The 15,023-nt window shown below is 40.3% G+C and overlaps 1 protein-coding gene across 7 annotated transcripts in view; it reads right to left on the reverse strand.

Moving 5' to 3' along the window:
* Positions 1-15,023, reverse strand: part of TRMT9B (tRNA methyltransferase 9B (putative)) — a 77,851-nt gene that overhangs the window by 26,442 nt on the left and 36,386 nt on the right. For 3 of the 7 annotated variants that reach the window (XM_030812356.1, XM_030812355.1, XM_030812354.1), the window contains exon 2: positions 11,803-11,969. The exons of 1 other annotated variant lie outside the window; for it this stretch is intronic. In XM_030812356.1, coding sequence (XP_030668216.1) covers positions 11,803-11,861 — 59 coding nt within the window. In that variant the 5' untranslated portion in view covers positions 11,862-11,969. Of the gene's footprint in view, positions 1-9,555; positions 9,727-11,771; positions 11,970-15,023 lie in introns of those variants that run through there. 3 more of the 7 variants (XM_030812358.1, XM_030812360.1, XM_030812359.1) reach the window with 3 other exon arrangements.

Raw genomic sequence — 15,023 nt, forward strand, 5'->3', positions numbered from 1 at the left:
ATGGCTATCAGCTATTGCATCCCATGCATACCTCTACAGGGATCACGGAGTCCTGTAATTGTTGAATTTAGATAAGATATTTTTCTCTGGCAGAGTCTGCTGGAAGACCCTGGAGAACAAAGACTTGTCTTACTTAATACTGAGTCCCCAGCACTTAGGACACAGCAGACCCCCAGCAAATGATCAAATAAATACACATAACGAGAATGGAATCTGGCTCTGAGTACAGAGGGTAGTATTGGCTTTGGTTAGTAGAGGGAGTGATCACCCTGAGGAGCTGGGGAAGGGAGGGGACCCTACACCTGCAAACTGGCAGATGGGAGTGTAACTGGAGAGAAGATACTGTCCCTGGACAGCCTCTGTCCCAGCACCTCTACCCCTATCCTGGGAAGTGGGAAGTACAAGATGGTGTCTGCCAAGTTACTTCCCTGTATGGAGAGAGACTTTGAGACTATGCAAATATTGTTTCTTATTTGCTCACCCACCAGTTTTAGCATCTACCAGTGATTCTTGCCCCAATTATTACTACAAGTATCACCAAATGATGATAATATAATTCCATCATTCCTTCCATTTCAAGGAAGAGCTGTTCAGGATTTACTCTTAAAATGTAATAGGATGTCTTTAATCAGTATGAACCAACCCACAGCCCCTGCAAAAAATCCTAGCAAACTCCTAACTGTGTATAAATCTAACTTGTGAGGTCTGACTAAACTTCCACCCAAATTGAAACAGCTTATGTTGCACCTTCAACTGAAATTTACAAAGTAAACATATGGCTGGCTATAACTGCCCACACAAGAGAAAAACAGAAACACTGTGTGCTTTTCATTTAAATCAAAATCTCAGTAGATTTTAGTCTATTTACGTTTCCCCTTTCTCAAGGAATCAATCAAGCAATAAAATTTAGAGAACACTAGGACAAGTAAGTTTTTCTTTATTGCACTTGCAAATGTTAAGCGGTAACCGACATAAACTGGGTTCCTTGCAATATGAAGTTTAAAAGTGACTCCAATTTCAAGCTCAGAATTTGTAGTATCTGAACGGCACCCCCTGAGATCTTTCCCTAAGTTTTCTATGGCCTCTACTATCAAGTAACGTAAAAGAGAGTTATTTTTAAGTGTATAAGCAATATGAATCCATTTTGTTTTTCTGACATTTTACAGTTAACTTTATAAACACTGCAGATTTAAATTTCAAATGCTGTGGATTTAAATTTCCTACAGTAGTTTCCACATGAATTTTATGTATACAAGCAAATTCCTTGTGAGTTTGAAAGTGTGACTAAGGTAATAAGACTAGTACTAAAACAAGAGCATGGGATTCCAGATGAAGCGAGAGATAAAGGGTTTGGATTAGCCAGGATTCCTAATCTGTGTGCTGTCAAATTCCAGACCCATAAAATAATCCACATAAAAAGTCAGTATTTAAAGCCTCACATTGTGTCCCTCCTTTGAGATTCAAAATGCACACCAGCACACTACGAGTTTTGAAAAATCTTGGAGAAAAGAGTCCCAATTGATGTTTTTAAAATCTGGCTTTTTTCTCAGAATTATTGGGTCTCTAATACTCTTTCTGTCTTTAAACACCTCTTGTCTTTTTAGGAAATAATATTCTGCAGAAGACACTTTGGAAATGTTAATTTAACGTTTTCCAATTTAAGAAAGTCCCCAACACAAAGGAAGCATTTTTCCTGAGCATCCTTTTCCATTCATGTAGTTTTAGCGAAGTATGTTATCTATAAATCATAACTTCTAAGATGGTTTATAAAAAGACGAAAAGTATGAGACAGTAAACATTTTAACTAGAAAGTCAGAAGGATGCGCATCAGAGTTGCTCATCACTGTCCATCCAAGAGAACCTGCTTCTGAGCGTTGTGCCTCCTCTTTCCAGGGATCCCCGCCTCACTGAGTGGACCCAGGTTGAAAACCAGACCTACAGGGAACAAGTCCATGGGCGAGACTGACCCAATTTTGAGAATTTGAACTAAAAGACCTGAGTAGTCAGATGACCGCACGTGGTTAGTTGCAATCACTTGGAGTCTGTGTTAGGGAGTCCATTTTTAGCCATGCACATACGGATGAACCAAAAGAATATTTTTCTGCAAAATAAATGTAGCTGTAGGGAAAGAAAAACAAGGTGAGAATCCGTGATGCTTCATAACACAGTGGGGGGGGAAGGCAGAAGGACTGGGGAAGTCTAATAGACGATATTCTATTTCTAGTCCCTATGTGGGCTCTAGACAGGGTCTCAGGGTCACTCAACTCCAAGAAACCTGTTCATTTTAGAGTACCAGGCTTGCGTCCTGAGGTACTTCATTTCCTAACCTTGTATCTCAAATGCATACCCTGTTGTAGCCCTAAAATATTCTTCACTTGAACTCATTTCTGTTTCTTACAACCACACCTTTCCCAAGGCAGGCAAACTGCTTTTTTAATTAACATTTTGAAATGATGATTTTATACTTTAAATAACTAGTGTGCAAGGATGCTGACACATAATGTTGTAATATCTTACCTATATTGCTACTTTTCAAGCAACTTGTAAAGCTTACAATGTAATCTTGAAACAAACCCCCAAAACTGAATGCTAACAATCAAAAGAAATCGTAAATATGATGACAAAAACATAAATGAAACTGAGTAGACAAAGATACAACTAACTTTGCCAGGGGGAAGTTGATGTAGGCACAGCAGAGGAGACCTCAGACATTGAATCATCTTTGTTCCTTCCCTTGCCCCACAAACTCTGCCTATTTCTAGCATTTATTTCTTGGAGGACGGAAGAGAGGACAGAAAGTGACAGAAAACTAACAGGAGAGTTAGTGGCCTGGCATGTTTCCCAAGGCTAGAAAAACAAAGAGAAGGACATTGGCAGTTCCTGCTTCTAGCAACAGGGTTCTATTGAGAAGTCACAAATGTTTAGTTTTCCTGCCCTGGGCATGTGATTAGGCTAACATTTTTCTACCTACTTGAATTCAGGTAAACCCTATGTGACTTGCTATAGCATAAATGTCATCTGAAAAGATCACGATTACCCCAGTGTGTTGCTTCCCAAGTTCCCTATCCCTTATGTCTGCAATGAAATGTTCCTTGTCCTGGAGGCATCAGCCTGGGTCCTCAGAACTCTTGATGGAGAGGTATCATGGGTATTCTAATCCCACCCACCAAAAGGAATAAACAGTTCAGTTCATCATATGAACTGCAGAATATCTAGATCATGAAAAAGTAAAAAGTATACATCAGTTTTTATTAGATGACAACTTGTTACCATTTACGTTTCCCCCTTTTTTCTTTATAAAGTTTAAAAGTTTTCTTTCTCGTAGAGATATAATAAAATTGAGAGAAAACTGGATACAGTTTTGCATCCTACTTTTTTGAACTTAATACTGTGAGCCAAGTGGCAACTTCTACCTACAGTCTTCTCCACCTTCTCAAAGAAATATAACCTCCACACTCCCTAATTCCACAGCACTTGAAATATATCATGTGCTGTAAAGTATTATAATGGCTTAAGTATTTCTACTAGATTCTGAACTTCTAAAGAAGAAACAAGATTTCATACACATCTTTGGTTAGCCCATAGTATCTAGCACTGGGCCTAAATGTAATAGGTCTAAATACCTTTAGTGAATTCATCAATGATAGAACTCCAGCCAATTAAACAATATTTCTTTTAAAATTTTAAATCATATTTTAACAGTTTTATTTAGGTATAACTGACATATAACAAACTGCATATATTTAAAGTATATAATTTGATGTTTTTACATACATATGTGAGTGCGTATGTGTGTATGTATGTTTGAAACCATCAAGACACTCAAGATAATGAACATATCCTTCCCCCAATAAATCACCCCTCCCATCTTCCCCCACCCTGAACAATCTTTCTTTTTTTTTTCTTTTTTTTTTTTTTTTTTGAGACGGAGTCTCCCTCTGTCACCCAGGCTGGAGTGAAATGGCATGATCTTGGCTCACTGCAACCTCTGCCTCCCATGTTCAAGTGATTCTCCTGCCTCAGCCTCCTGAGTAGCTGGGATTACAGGTATGTACCACCATGCCTAGCTAATTTTTGTATTTTTACTAGAGACGGGGTTTCACCATGTTGGTCAGGCTGGTCTTGAACATCTGACCTCATGATCCACCCGCCTTGGCCTCCCAAAGTGCTAGGATTACAGGCGTGAGCCACTGCACCCAGCTCCTGAACAATCTTTCTTAATGCTATGTTTCTGGGTAAAGAAACAGGGATAGAGAGGTGGACATTGACATATATATCCAACAACCACAATTTCAAAGGGAACTTTGACTGTTTGATGTGTCGACAAATAAAAGTAAAAAGGTTTTTTCCCAAGTTTTTCCAACTTCTTAATGATCACTGGAAAGCTACGCACATATTCACACCCAGAGGCAAATAGCAAAAATATTCCGAGGAACTGAAAAGGCTTCCAGGGAAAAGGTTTTTCTACTGTCTCATCAAGGAGATAAGACTCTGCACTTGACCCACAGGAATCTAGTGAACTCTGAGAAGGCTTTGTTTTGTCCCCAAGAGTGGCTCCTTGCCCCAGGGAGGAGGTGCTATAACTAAACGTCCTCAGGACGGTGCTTTTTATACTCGCTCCTCCTAAGAAGTTAGCACAGAGACCGGGGTAATAGGCTATAAGCACTTAGCCCTATCATCAGAAGGGATTTCTCATTTGTTTGTGATGGGAACTTCCATTACCTCTATCTTGAGTTTCTTTCTGTACCACACTTTTCCCTGTAGTGAGTCCTCTATGTTTTAGCTCAATGGAAAACACACGTGGCTTTAAAACAGTTCTGTCTCCAAATACTGACATACATTTATGAATTAAAACCTCTTTGTATCATATAGAGCAATAAAGCTTTTAGAGGAAAATACAGAACATCTTCATGACCTTGGAGTAAGTAAAAATTTCTTACAAAGGGTCATATAAAGTGCTAACCATAGAAGGAAAAATAAAGTAGACTACATTAAAATGAAGACATCATGAAGAGGGAAAATTCAACCCAGAGTTGAAGAAGTATTCATAGTACATACCGTCAATCCCTATATTAGTCCATTTTGTGTTGCTGTAAAGGAATACCTGAGGCTGGGTAACTTATAAGGACAAGCAGTTTATTCGGTTCACGGTTCTGCAGGCTGTACAAACATGGCACCAGCATCTGCTGGGATCCTAGTGAGGCTTCAGGAAGCTGTTACTCATGGTGGAAGGTGACTGAGGAGCACGTGTGTCACAAGGTCAGAGAGGGAGCAAGAGAGAGGGGAGGAGATGTCAGGCTCCTTTAAACAACTAGCTCTCGTGAACTGATAGAGCAAGAACTCAACCATTACCACGAGGAGGACCCCAAGCCATTCCTGAGGCATCCACCCCCATAACTCAAACACCTCCCAATGGCCCCCACCTCCAACATTTGGGGTCACATTTTAACATGAGATTTGGAGGGGACAAACATCCAAATGATATAAGTTCCATAAATATCACATTAAAAGGGAAGTCTACAAAAGAATACACACTGTAGGATTCCATTTATGGAAAGTACAAAAACATGAGCCCATAGATGGATCAGAGAAAGTAAAAAATAAAATAAAATAAAGAAGGTAAAAAAACAGATAAAACAAATGTGGGCCATTAGAAGCGGGGATAGAGGCTGCCTGGGTTAGCACCTGGCAGGGAGCACTAGGGGTCGGGAGGTGGTCCTGGGGTGCTGGTAATGTTCTGTTTCTTGATCTGGGCTTGGGTTACATGAGGGCGCTCAGGTTATGAAAAATTCATTCACTTATTTGTACATTTATGACATATGTACTTTGGTCCACGTATATTTCAATTAAAACCCCCTTTTACTTTGAGGCAATTGCCTGTTATGTACTTTAAACCATGTTAGAATTTGAAACTGAGCAGAGTATCCTCTCTCATCTGTGTTCTGCCATTCCCATGAAGGATGAATGCCATCCAGCCAGTGCCTTCCAGGCAGCTAGAAACTGGAGATCACTGGGTTGAAAGATCAGGTGAAATGTCAAAGCAGTATCCCCATTCAATAAGATTATGTCACAGTATATACAGAAACTGCTCAGAGAGTTTTAGCTCAGAAGAAATCTAACTGAAGAAATAAGGAACTTAAATGAGATAATGTCCAATGCCAGATTATCCAGTAACCAGCCAAGAATAGGGTCCATTTGCTTCACTAAAGAAGTTGTTTCAGTTAGGGCAGCAGGTAAGTGACTCATCAGTATGATGAGAGGAAGGAAATTCATTTTACCTACCTTACATTTGTGATCTTAATACATGTTGAATAGCTTTACTCAATAACTCAAAGTGAAATTAAGGATGAATTGTGCCAGCCACGGCTTCCAAGTAGCACAACTATAATAATGTATGAGGATTACTGATCTCAATAAATAGATGGGAACATAAATTGTGTAAAGGTCCAGGAAGGAGGCTACATGATCCTCAGCTTATAGCAGCAAGTAGTTGCTGTTGATGCTTACCTTCGTTCTCTAATCAGCTTGCTGTTTCATGGTTACTGTTACTCGTTAAGACAATTCTCAGTTACTTCAGTACCTTATGAAAAATGTATGGACAAACTAGTGTCCTCATTTACTACTGTCATGTGGATCATCTGTAATATTTAGTCTACTGTTTATGTGGCTCTTTATATGTGCAGTTATTGGAAAAATCTGCTGAGCTTTTTATTCTGCAGGGAATAAAGTCTGTCTGAAAAATGTTATAATATTTATAAGCCTTAGAACCTAAGACAACAAAGACTTGGGCTAACTGGTATCTGGGTGGTTAATCTCCCGAAACACACACAACTAATAGAAGAATCAGTGTTCCCTCCAAAAAAGCCAAACCCAAAACAAAAACAACACAAAGAAGACAAAAATATGTATCAGTAAAGTTTTCTTTATAAAAATCAAGAAAAGGATCAAGACAGAATGACAAGGAAAAGAAAGAAACCAGGGGAAGTGAAAGGAGAAGAAACGGGGAAATCAATATATGTATTGAATGATTATCATGCGGTTCATGTATGTTAGTGCAAAGAAAGCCAGAGACGGAGAATAAGGAAAGCAGACAAAGAGCTAAGAGCTATGACTTAATACGTATAAAGAATAGAGACAAGAAAAGAAAAGGTAAAAAATATATAATTTTGTATATATCTGTTTATATCTACTCCAATTAGCACTCAAACTAGATTTATATCATCAAATATCAATTGCTTATATAAGTTTTTACACATTTATCACTAATGGAAATTACATTTTGACAACTTCTAACTGCAGCTGAAACTTGCTTGAACCTTTGTGTTAAGAAACTAAAATCCAAAATAATGCCAAAGATTAACAATTCTTGCTCTAGAAAGTCTAGAGTTGTACTGTGTTGCAGTTTATTATGTTCATTTCCCACAGTATTAGGAAATTATTAAAAAGGGAAATTTTCATGAGCCCTCTGTGTGTGTAGGCTGACACATCTTCAAATGAATGCATGAGAAGTTGGGAACTGCGCCTTGGAACTCAGCCTAGAAGCGTAGGCAAGATTTGAAAATGTTCTTTTCAGCCAGGCGCGGTGGCTCACGCCTGTAATCCCAGCACTTTGTGAGGCCGAGGCGAGTGGATCACCTGAGGTTGGGAGTTCAAGACCAGCCTGACCAACATGGAGAAACCCCATCTCTACTAAAAATACAAAAATTAGCCGGGCATGGTGGTACATGCCTGTAATCCTAGCTACTCAGGAGGCTGAGGCAGGAGAATTGCTTGAACGTGAAAGGCGGAGGTTGCAGTGAGCCGAGATTGTGCCATTGCACTCCAGCCGGGGCAACGAGCAAAACTCCGTCTCAAATAAAATAAGAAAATGTTCTTTTATTGTCATTTAAATTGCACTTGCAAGAAGAATCAATTCAAGGGTTCCCCAAAGGTGGACAAGCCACTGTGCTTTTAAGGTCCTCTTAGCCTGCTTTTCAGGGAAAGTAGCAAACTTGAGAATTCCATCACAGCTAAGGCATGTAAATTAAGTCACCTTGGGGCACTTGATGTGTTTGAAGAGCTGACCACTACAGAAGGGAAGAAAGGAAAGGGAGAAAGAGAAAAGACACTTAATCCATGTAGCTAGAGGCATGCAGGCATGAAGGTATTGCCTAGTCAATACCTTCTAGTCAATATCAGCATCTTCTTAAAAAATAAAAAAGCTTCTAGTCAATATCAGTATCTTTTAAAAAATAAAAAAGACCTTAGTTTGAAAGAGCAGAGGGTCCATCAGAGGTAGCAGTGAAAAGTAATTTTGGAGATCTAAGATTCTGGGGAATATCTAATCTGTTCCCAAGCCTGAGACCATGCACCCACATATGACCACTGTTTGCAAACGCAGACATTTTAGAGATTAAAATACTTTTAAAAACCTCTGTTTGTCCTCTGTTCCTTTGGGGAACTGCATCTCTCTCAGACTCCAAGTGTCCGCGGGGCCTGCCAGGCACACTGACAGTGGCAGTGGGGTGGGCACATGATCCAATGTTGGACAGTTATTCTCTCTCGCCTGGGAAATTGACAAGAGGTTGGAGCAGAACTGCTGATGGCTCAGCCCTGAAGAAAAGATCCTCATGCCTCATCCCAAGTTGTAACTTTCCCCAGGTTTGGTTTCCAGCAGTTCCTTTTATTGTGCCACCTACTTAGGCACTCCCAACAAATCCTCCTTCTTGCTTTAGTTCATTTTGACATGTATAGCCAAAGGACTAAAGTATTACAAACTTGAATGCTTCTTCACAACCACAGCATGTACCCCAGTGGGGGCCACAGTGAAAGATATGTACCATGGCCACTAGGGTTGCCAACAGGACTCATCACAAATGGATGAAGGGACTCTTGTTGGAGCAAAAGAACCTACTGAGATGGCAATGTGCTATTGGAATGCCAGCCTAGAAGATCAAAGTTGTCACAGTGCTGGCACCTTTGCCCCCTTTCTGTCTTTCTGTTTGTACTGCCATCCCATAGTATCTCAGCTAGTCTAACTGATCTGTCTGTTCCTCTTGCTGTCTCTGCACCCCCCACATCTATCCCCTCTAATATATTCATAATGATGGGAGTTGGCAACACAACCTTCTCTGTTAATGTCCACTTAGCTGGAGACACAACAGATTCCTATAGTAAAAGGTTACTGCGTAGACCGCATAGCACGCGTGCCATTCCTGTTTTACTGGCTACAATTCATGATTTTTCTTCTATGAATTCAAGGAAAGTTGGTTAGAATCTGTATTTCAGGCCAGTGCAGGGTTAATTTTTCTAAACAACCCATTGGATTATATTCACTCCTTCTTGAAAGCCCTTCAGGGGACCTCTACTGCCTACAGGATAGCACCTGCACTCCTCAGTCTGTCATGAAAACCCTCCCTGACCTGGCCCAGTCCACTTTTCCAGTCTTATATCCTGAAACTACAGTACATCAGACTCTCAGCTCTACCCACACAAATCTACTCAATTTTTCCCGAGTGGGACTTGCTCAGGACCTTATTCAGGTCTTTGCTGAAGCCAGAGTCTATCCTCTCTCACCTGCAATGCTCTCCTATCACTTCCTCCTGCCAAAATCTTCTGGTCTGCAAAGTCTAGCACAGTTTCTTCCTCCTGCATAAAGGATTCATGGATAACTACAGATAAAAATCATCCATCCCAGGACTTATTATTATTATTATTATTATTATCATTATTGTTATTGGAGATGGAGTCTTGCTCTGTCTCCCAGGCTGGAGCGCAGTGGCACGATCTCTAAACACTGCAACCTCCACCTCCTGGGCTCAAGAAATTCTCCTGCCTCAGCCTCCTGAGTAGCTGGGACCACAGGCTCACGCCACACGCCCAGCTTGTGTGTGTGTGTGTGTGTATTTTAGTAGAAATGGGGTTTCACCATGTTTCCCAGGCTGGTCTCAAACTCCTGAGCTCAGGCAATCCGCCCGCCTTGGCCTCCCAAAATGCTATAATTACAGGTGTGAGCCACTGTGCCCGACCCCAGGACTTCTACACACTGCAAATTTATTAACTCTATCACTCTTGGGGCATTTTTCCAGATACTGTCATGAAATTTCAACTCTGTATATGTTCCCAACTAGATGATAAGTCTTTGGAGGGCAGAGATGGAAATGTGATGGTTTTATATATCTATATCTATGTCTCATCTGTACATCATAGAGCCTAGGATAGTGCAGAACACAGAGCGTCACTCAATGATTAATTGTAGAGCCAGTGAATCAAGGAGCTGTTTCTTAGCTCCCTCTGCAAAACAACAATACTTTACTCTGTACGAGCTGGTCCTTGACTCTTTGGTCATAAATCCTAAAGAGCCAGCTGTGAGTCAATGGGCACTGGGAGGAAAGCAGAACTAAGACTGAGCTTTTCCAGTTTTATTTTGTGTTTTCTGATTTGCTGCCCCAGAGGTCTGTTGTTGTTGTTTTTGAGACAGAGTCTTGCTCTTGTCACCCAGCCTGGAGTGCAGTGGCGCGATCTCGGCTCACTGCAACCTCCGCCTCCTGGGTTCAAGCAATTCTCCTGGCCCAGCCTCCCGAGTAGTTGGGATTATAGGCGCCTGCCACCACGACTGGCTAAGTTGTGCATTTTTAGTAGAGACAGGGTCACCATGTTGGCCAGGCTAGTCTTGAACTCCTGACCTCAGGTGATCCTGGCTCGGCTTCCGAAAGTGCTGGGATTACAGGCATGAGCCAACGCACCCAGCCAGTCTGTATTATAGGTACAATCTAGGCACACAATGGTCACTTTTTCATAACTAACAAGAAATACAAACATTGGAAATGGCTCTCCTATTGTAAATGCCACAGAAGACACTGAATTAAAAAAGAGACAGCATAAAATTCTGCTTTAAATTCCAAAGACATACTTAAACTACAATTCTAAAGTGAAAATGCAAGTTGGTCAGAACAGTTAAAAGACAACTTATATTATAAAAAAGACCTGATTACAAAATGCATAACTTTTTAATTTTCTTTTCTTTTTTTTTTTTTATATATCTTAGGAAATCTTTTTTTTTTTATTATTATTATACTTTAAGTTCTAGGGTACATGTGCACAATGTGCAGGTTTGTTACATATGTATCCATGTGCCATGTTGGTGTGCTGCACCCATTAACTCATCATTTAGCATTAGGTATATCTCCTAATGCTGTCCCTCCCCACTCCCCTCACCCCACAACAGTCCCCAGAGTGTGATGTTCCCCTTCCTGTGTCCATGAGTTCTCATTGTTCAATTCCCACCTATGCGTGAGAACTTGCGGTGTTTGGTTTTTTGTCCTTGAGATAGTTTGCTGTGAATGATGCTTTCCAGCTTCATCCATGTCCCTACAAAGGACATGAACTCATCATTTTTTATGGCTGCATAGTATTCCATGGTGTATATGTGCTAATTTTACTTTCTAATACATGCAACTTCACACTTAACATCTACATATCATTTCCAAGTACAAATGATATTGTAAACTTTTGTGTGCTAAAAATCTCATTTACAAATATGTTTAAGTCCTACAAAAGTATTTTGCTTTGTAAAAATGCTAAATATATTCTTATAATTTTTACACACCCTGTACAACTACTTTCAAACACTGTTTTTCCACCTCGTGCAAAAATAAATTCCAACTTACTTTATATCACATTGTCATAAATTTAAAATTATAGGGACTGGGAAGAATCAGGTTCACTGAAGACGCACATTGCTAAAAACACCTCAGGGTATGTGAGTTGCAGAAGGGCTGAAAGCTACTAACCTGAGTCATCCTGTGATTACAGGAAAATTACCTCTTGTCTTTGTGAATCACGGCAGTCTCCACCTCCAGAGAGTGAGAGTTGCTTCTCATAACTTTCTCAATGTGTAACGTAAATGAAAACTTGTAGGAGTGAAATGAAATAGTGCAGTCCTTCTCATGATAAACCACTTGTGTGAGTCTCTGAAGGGAGCACAGGCCCTATCAGGAAGAAAACAAATACTAAATCTCATTTCACATGATAAACATATGGAGCCAGCTACAGCCCAGGCTGACTTCCTGACCTATGCATAAATTACCCAGCCAAGTAGGGATTAGAAAGAATTGTTAATATGTGGAGTGTGCCAGAATTATAAGAGCAGTTCAAATCAATAGGCCAATAAATCAATTCCTAAGCTTTATATAAAACATACAATACTTTCTCCTAAAATTAAATTGAACGATTTCATCTTGTTCCGGGGAAAATTGCTAACATTGAGAGTCATCTCTGATTCCAGGGGCTTAATTAAATGTATACTACCTAAGACAATGTTACTAAATTGTACTAAATCATTCCAGTACAATCGGACTGCTCAATATTTTCCATGTTACCAGCTACTTTCATGTCACTTTGATAAGTACTCGCAGTTATTCATCATTGTTCACATTTTTCTTCTTCATAAGAGTTTGTCATGAAACCGATCAAAAGGCTTTTGGTTATTAAAAAAATAATGCACCAAGAACCACTTTGTAATAAAGAGGTCTTGTGATATACAATGAGATCCCGAGAGATGCCTGATGTGATAGGAAAAGCCCATCCTGTAACACCTTGGACCCTAATTGCTTGTCTGCAAGTGGGGTGAATGGACCATAATCTATGGCACCACATTGCCACAAACTGTACTCATTACACCCAGTGATTCTCACGATGGCAGGGTGCGTGTGGGTTTTCTACTCAGAGATGCATGTGCCTTCCCTCAACATTCCGCTACACCAGCCCCACCCCAGTCCTGGCCCCTATTTAAGAATCACTGATCTGGATGTGCTTTGGAAAGCTTCTCTCTAGTCTTCAGAACTTGCCTATAGATTTTAACCCCAGCTACGTCTCACCCATATTTAGGCACATGATCTGTGCCATTGAGAGCCACAGAAGCTAACTTTTTAGAAGTGCATTTAAGAAGCATTTTGAAAGAGCTACCAAAGCATCTTATCTTTCCTCATGCAATTTTAGAGCCTGCTTTAATTATAAGAGAGATGATGTTTGCTAACTGAGTCCCTATGACAGGGTGAAGCTAAAGACTCTCCATTCGGACTTACCCTGCCAGGCTCTGACCTGGGCAGTTGACTGTCATCAGACAATGTGGTTGTCTATGCGCCTTTCCTTCAGGCATTTGTGCCTAAATGTGTTAGACCCCTCAGATAAGCCACCAAAGGCAAACTCTTCAATGCTCCCATCAGTGAAAGTACCAATGAGAAGAAGAATTGTAGCTAGCGTAGAAGTAGGAGGCATATGTGAGCTACCTGGGCAGGAGGCTTGTCTACATGTCCAAATCAGGCACCCAAAACACCTTCAGATATGACTGATTTTACTTCATTTTCCTAAATTAGGATCCAAATTTGCCTCTGTCTAAAGTGCATGAATCATATCACCTTCTCCAAGAAGTTGCTGGGCAAAGATAGAATGGGGTCGTATATACCTAAAAGGAGTTGAATTCCAATTGAGTCTTTTTATTAAATCAGTCATATTTAGTAATGAAAGAAACACATTTCTTCTTCTCTTCTCTTTGACTAAACAGGAGGCCATTTTCTAGGGCAAGGTCTGTATCTTAAACCTTCTGAAATGAGCCATGCGTGTATTTTCCTGGGAAGAGGGTCAGCACCTCAAACCACGGCTCAGGGGCAAAGCCAGATTTTTGAAAAAAAAAATAATTTTCTGTATTAAATTAAAAATACACATTCATCTTTTCAACAAATATTAACTGAATCTCTGGCAGATGTAAGGCACTAGGGATAGAGATAAAACAGCTCTCACCCCATTCGGGACCCCAGAATTATTTGAAGCATACAAATAAATATAAAATTAAAGTGTAATAGAACTTTACTTCTGGGATGGATACATCCTGAGCTAATGTGATTCCCCAAACTCATGCCTTGCCTTATTTAATACCAAAAATCAAGATTATTTGATATAATCTTCTAAAAAATAATAGAATTGATATGCTTTGGCTGTGTCCCCACCCAAATCTCATCTTGAATTGTAGTTCCCATAATCCCGATGTATCGTGGCAGGGACCTGGTGGGAGGTAACTGAATGATAGGGGTGGTTACCCTCATGCTGTTCTCATGATAGTGAGTGAGTTCTCACGAGATCTGATGGTTTTATAAGGGACTTTTTTCCCTTTTGCTTGGCACTTCTCCTTGCTGCCGCCATGTGAAGAAGGATATGTTTGCTTCCCCTTCCACTCATGATTGTAAGTTTCCTGAGGCCTCCCCAGCCATGCTGAACCGTGAGCCAATTAAACCTCTTTCCTTTATAAATTACGCAGTCTCAGGTATGTCTTTATTAGTAGCCTGAGAATGGACTAATACAATAATCATATATTCATACAATCATTATAAAATAATCATTTTGTGTCATTGCAAACTATTAAGCATCATGGACCTTTAGGTCACTTACAGTGTTCAAAATCACATTGTCAATACCCCTTATCTGGTGTGATGAGTGTTATGATGTGGGTGTGCACCGGTGCTACAGGAGCACATAGGCGACTAATCCAGCCTGGAGTGGGAAGGGGGAGTGAAGGCTCCCTCAAGGGACTGACACCCAAACTGAAGTTCAAAAGATGAGCGGGGTCAGCCAGGTGAAAAGGAGAAGTGGGTGATTCCAGGCATATGAAACAGCATATGCAAAAAGAAAGACACAAAGCCAATAAATGAATAACAACAGCAATAACAGCAACACACGCACAGAAATATATACAGATGGTCCCAGACTTATGAAGGTTTGACTTTATGATGGTGTGAAAGTGATATACATTCAGTAATAATTGTGCTTTGAATTTTGAATTCTGATCTTTTTACCAGGATAATGACATGCGGTGGGATCCTCTCTCACAATGCTGAGAAGCCACAGAGAGCCACATCTCCCAGATGGCACACCATCATGAATGTAGACAACTGAGATTCGACAGTGTTCCTTTTGCCAGGTGATTTTGCCCAGCTGTCGGCTAATGTAAATGTTCTGAGCACGTTTAAGGTAGGCTAGGGGGGTAAGCT

Source organism: Nomascus leucogenys, chromosome 4, assembly GCF_006542625.1.
Source record: "Nomascus leucogenys isolate Asia chromosome 4, Asia_NLE_v1, whole genome shotgun sequence".
NCBI lineage: Eukaryota > Metazoa > Chordata > Mammalia > Primates > Hylobatidae > Nomascus > Nomascus leucogenys.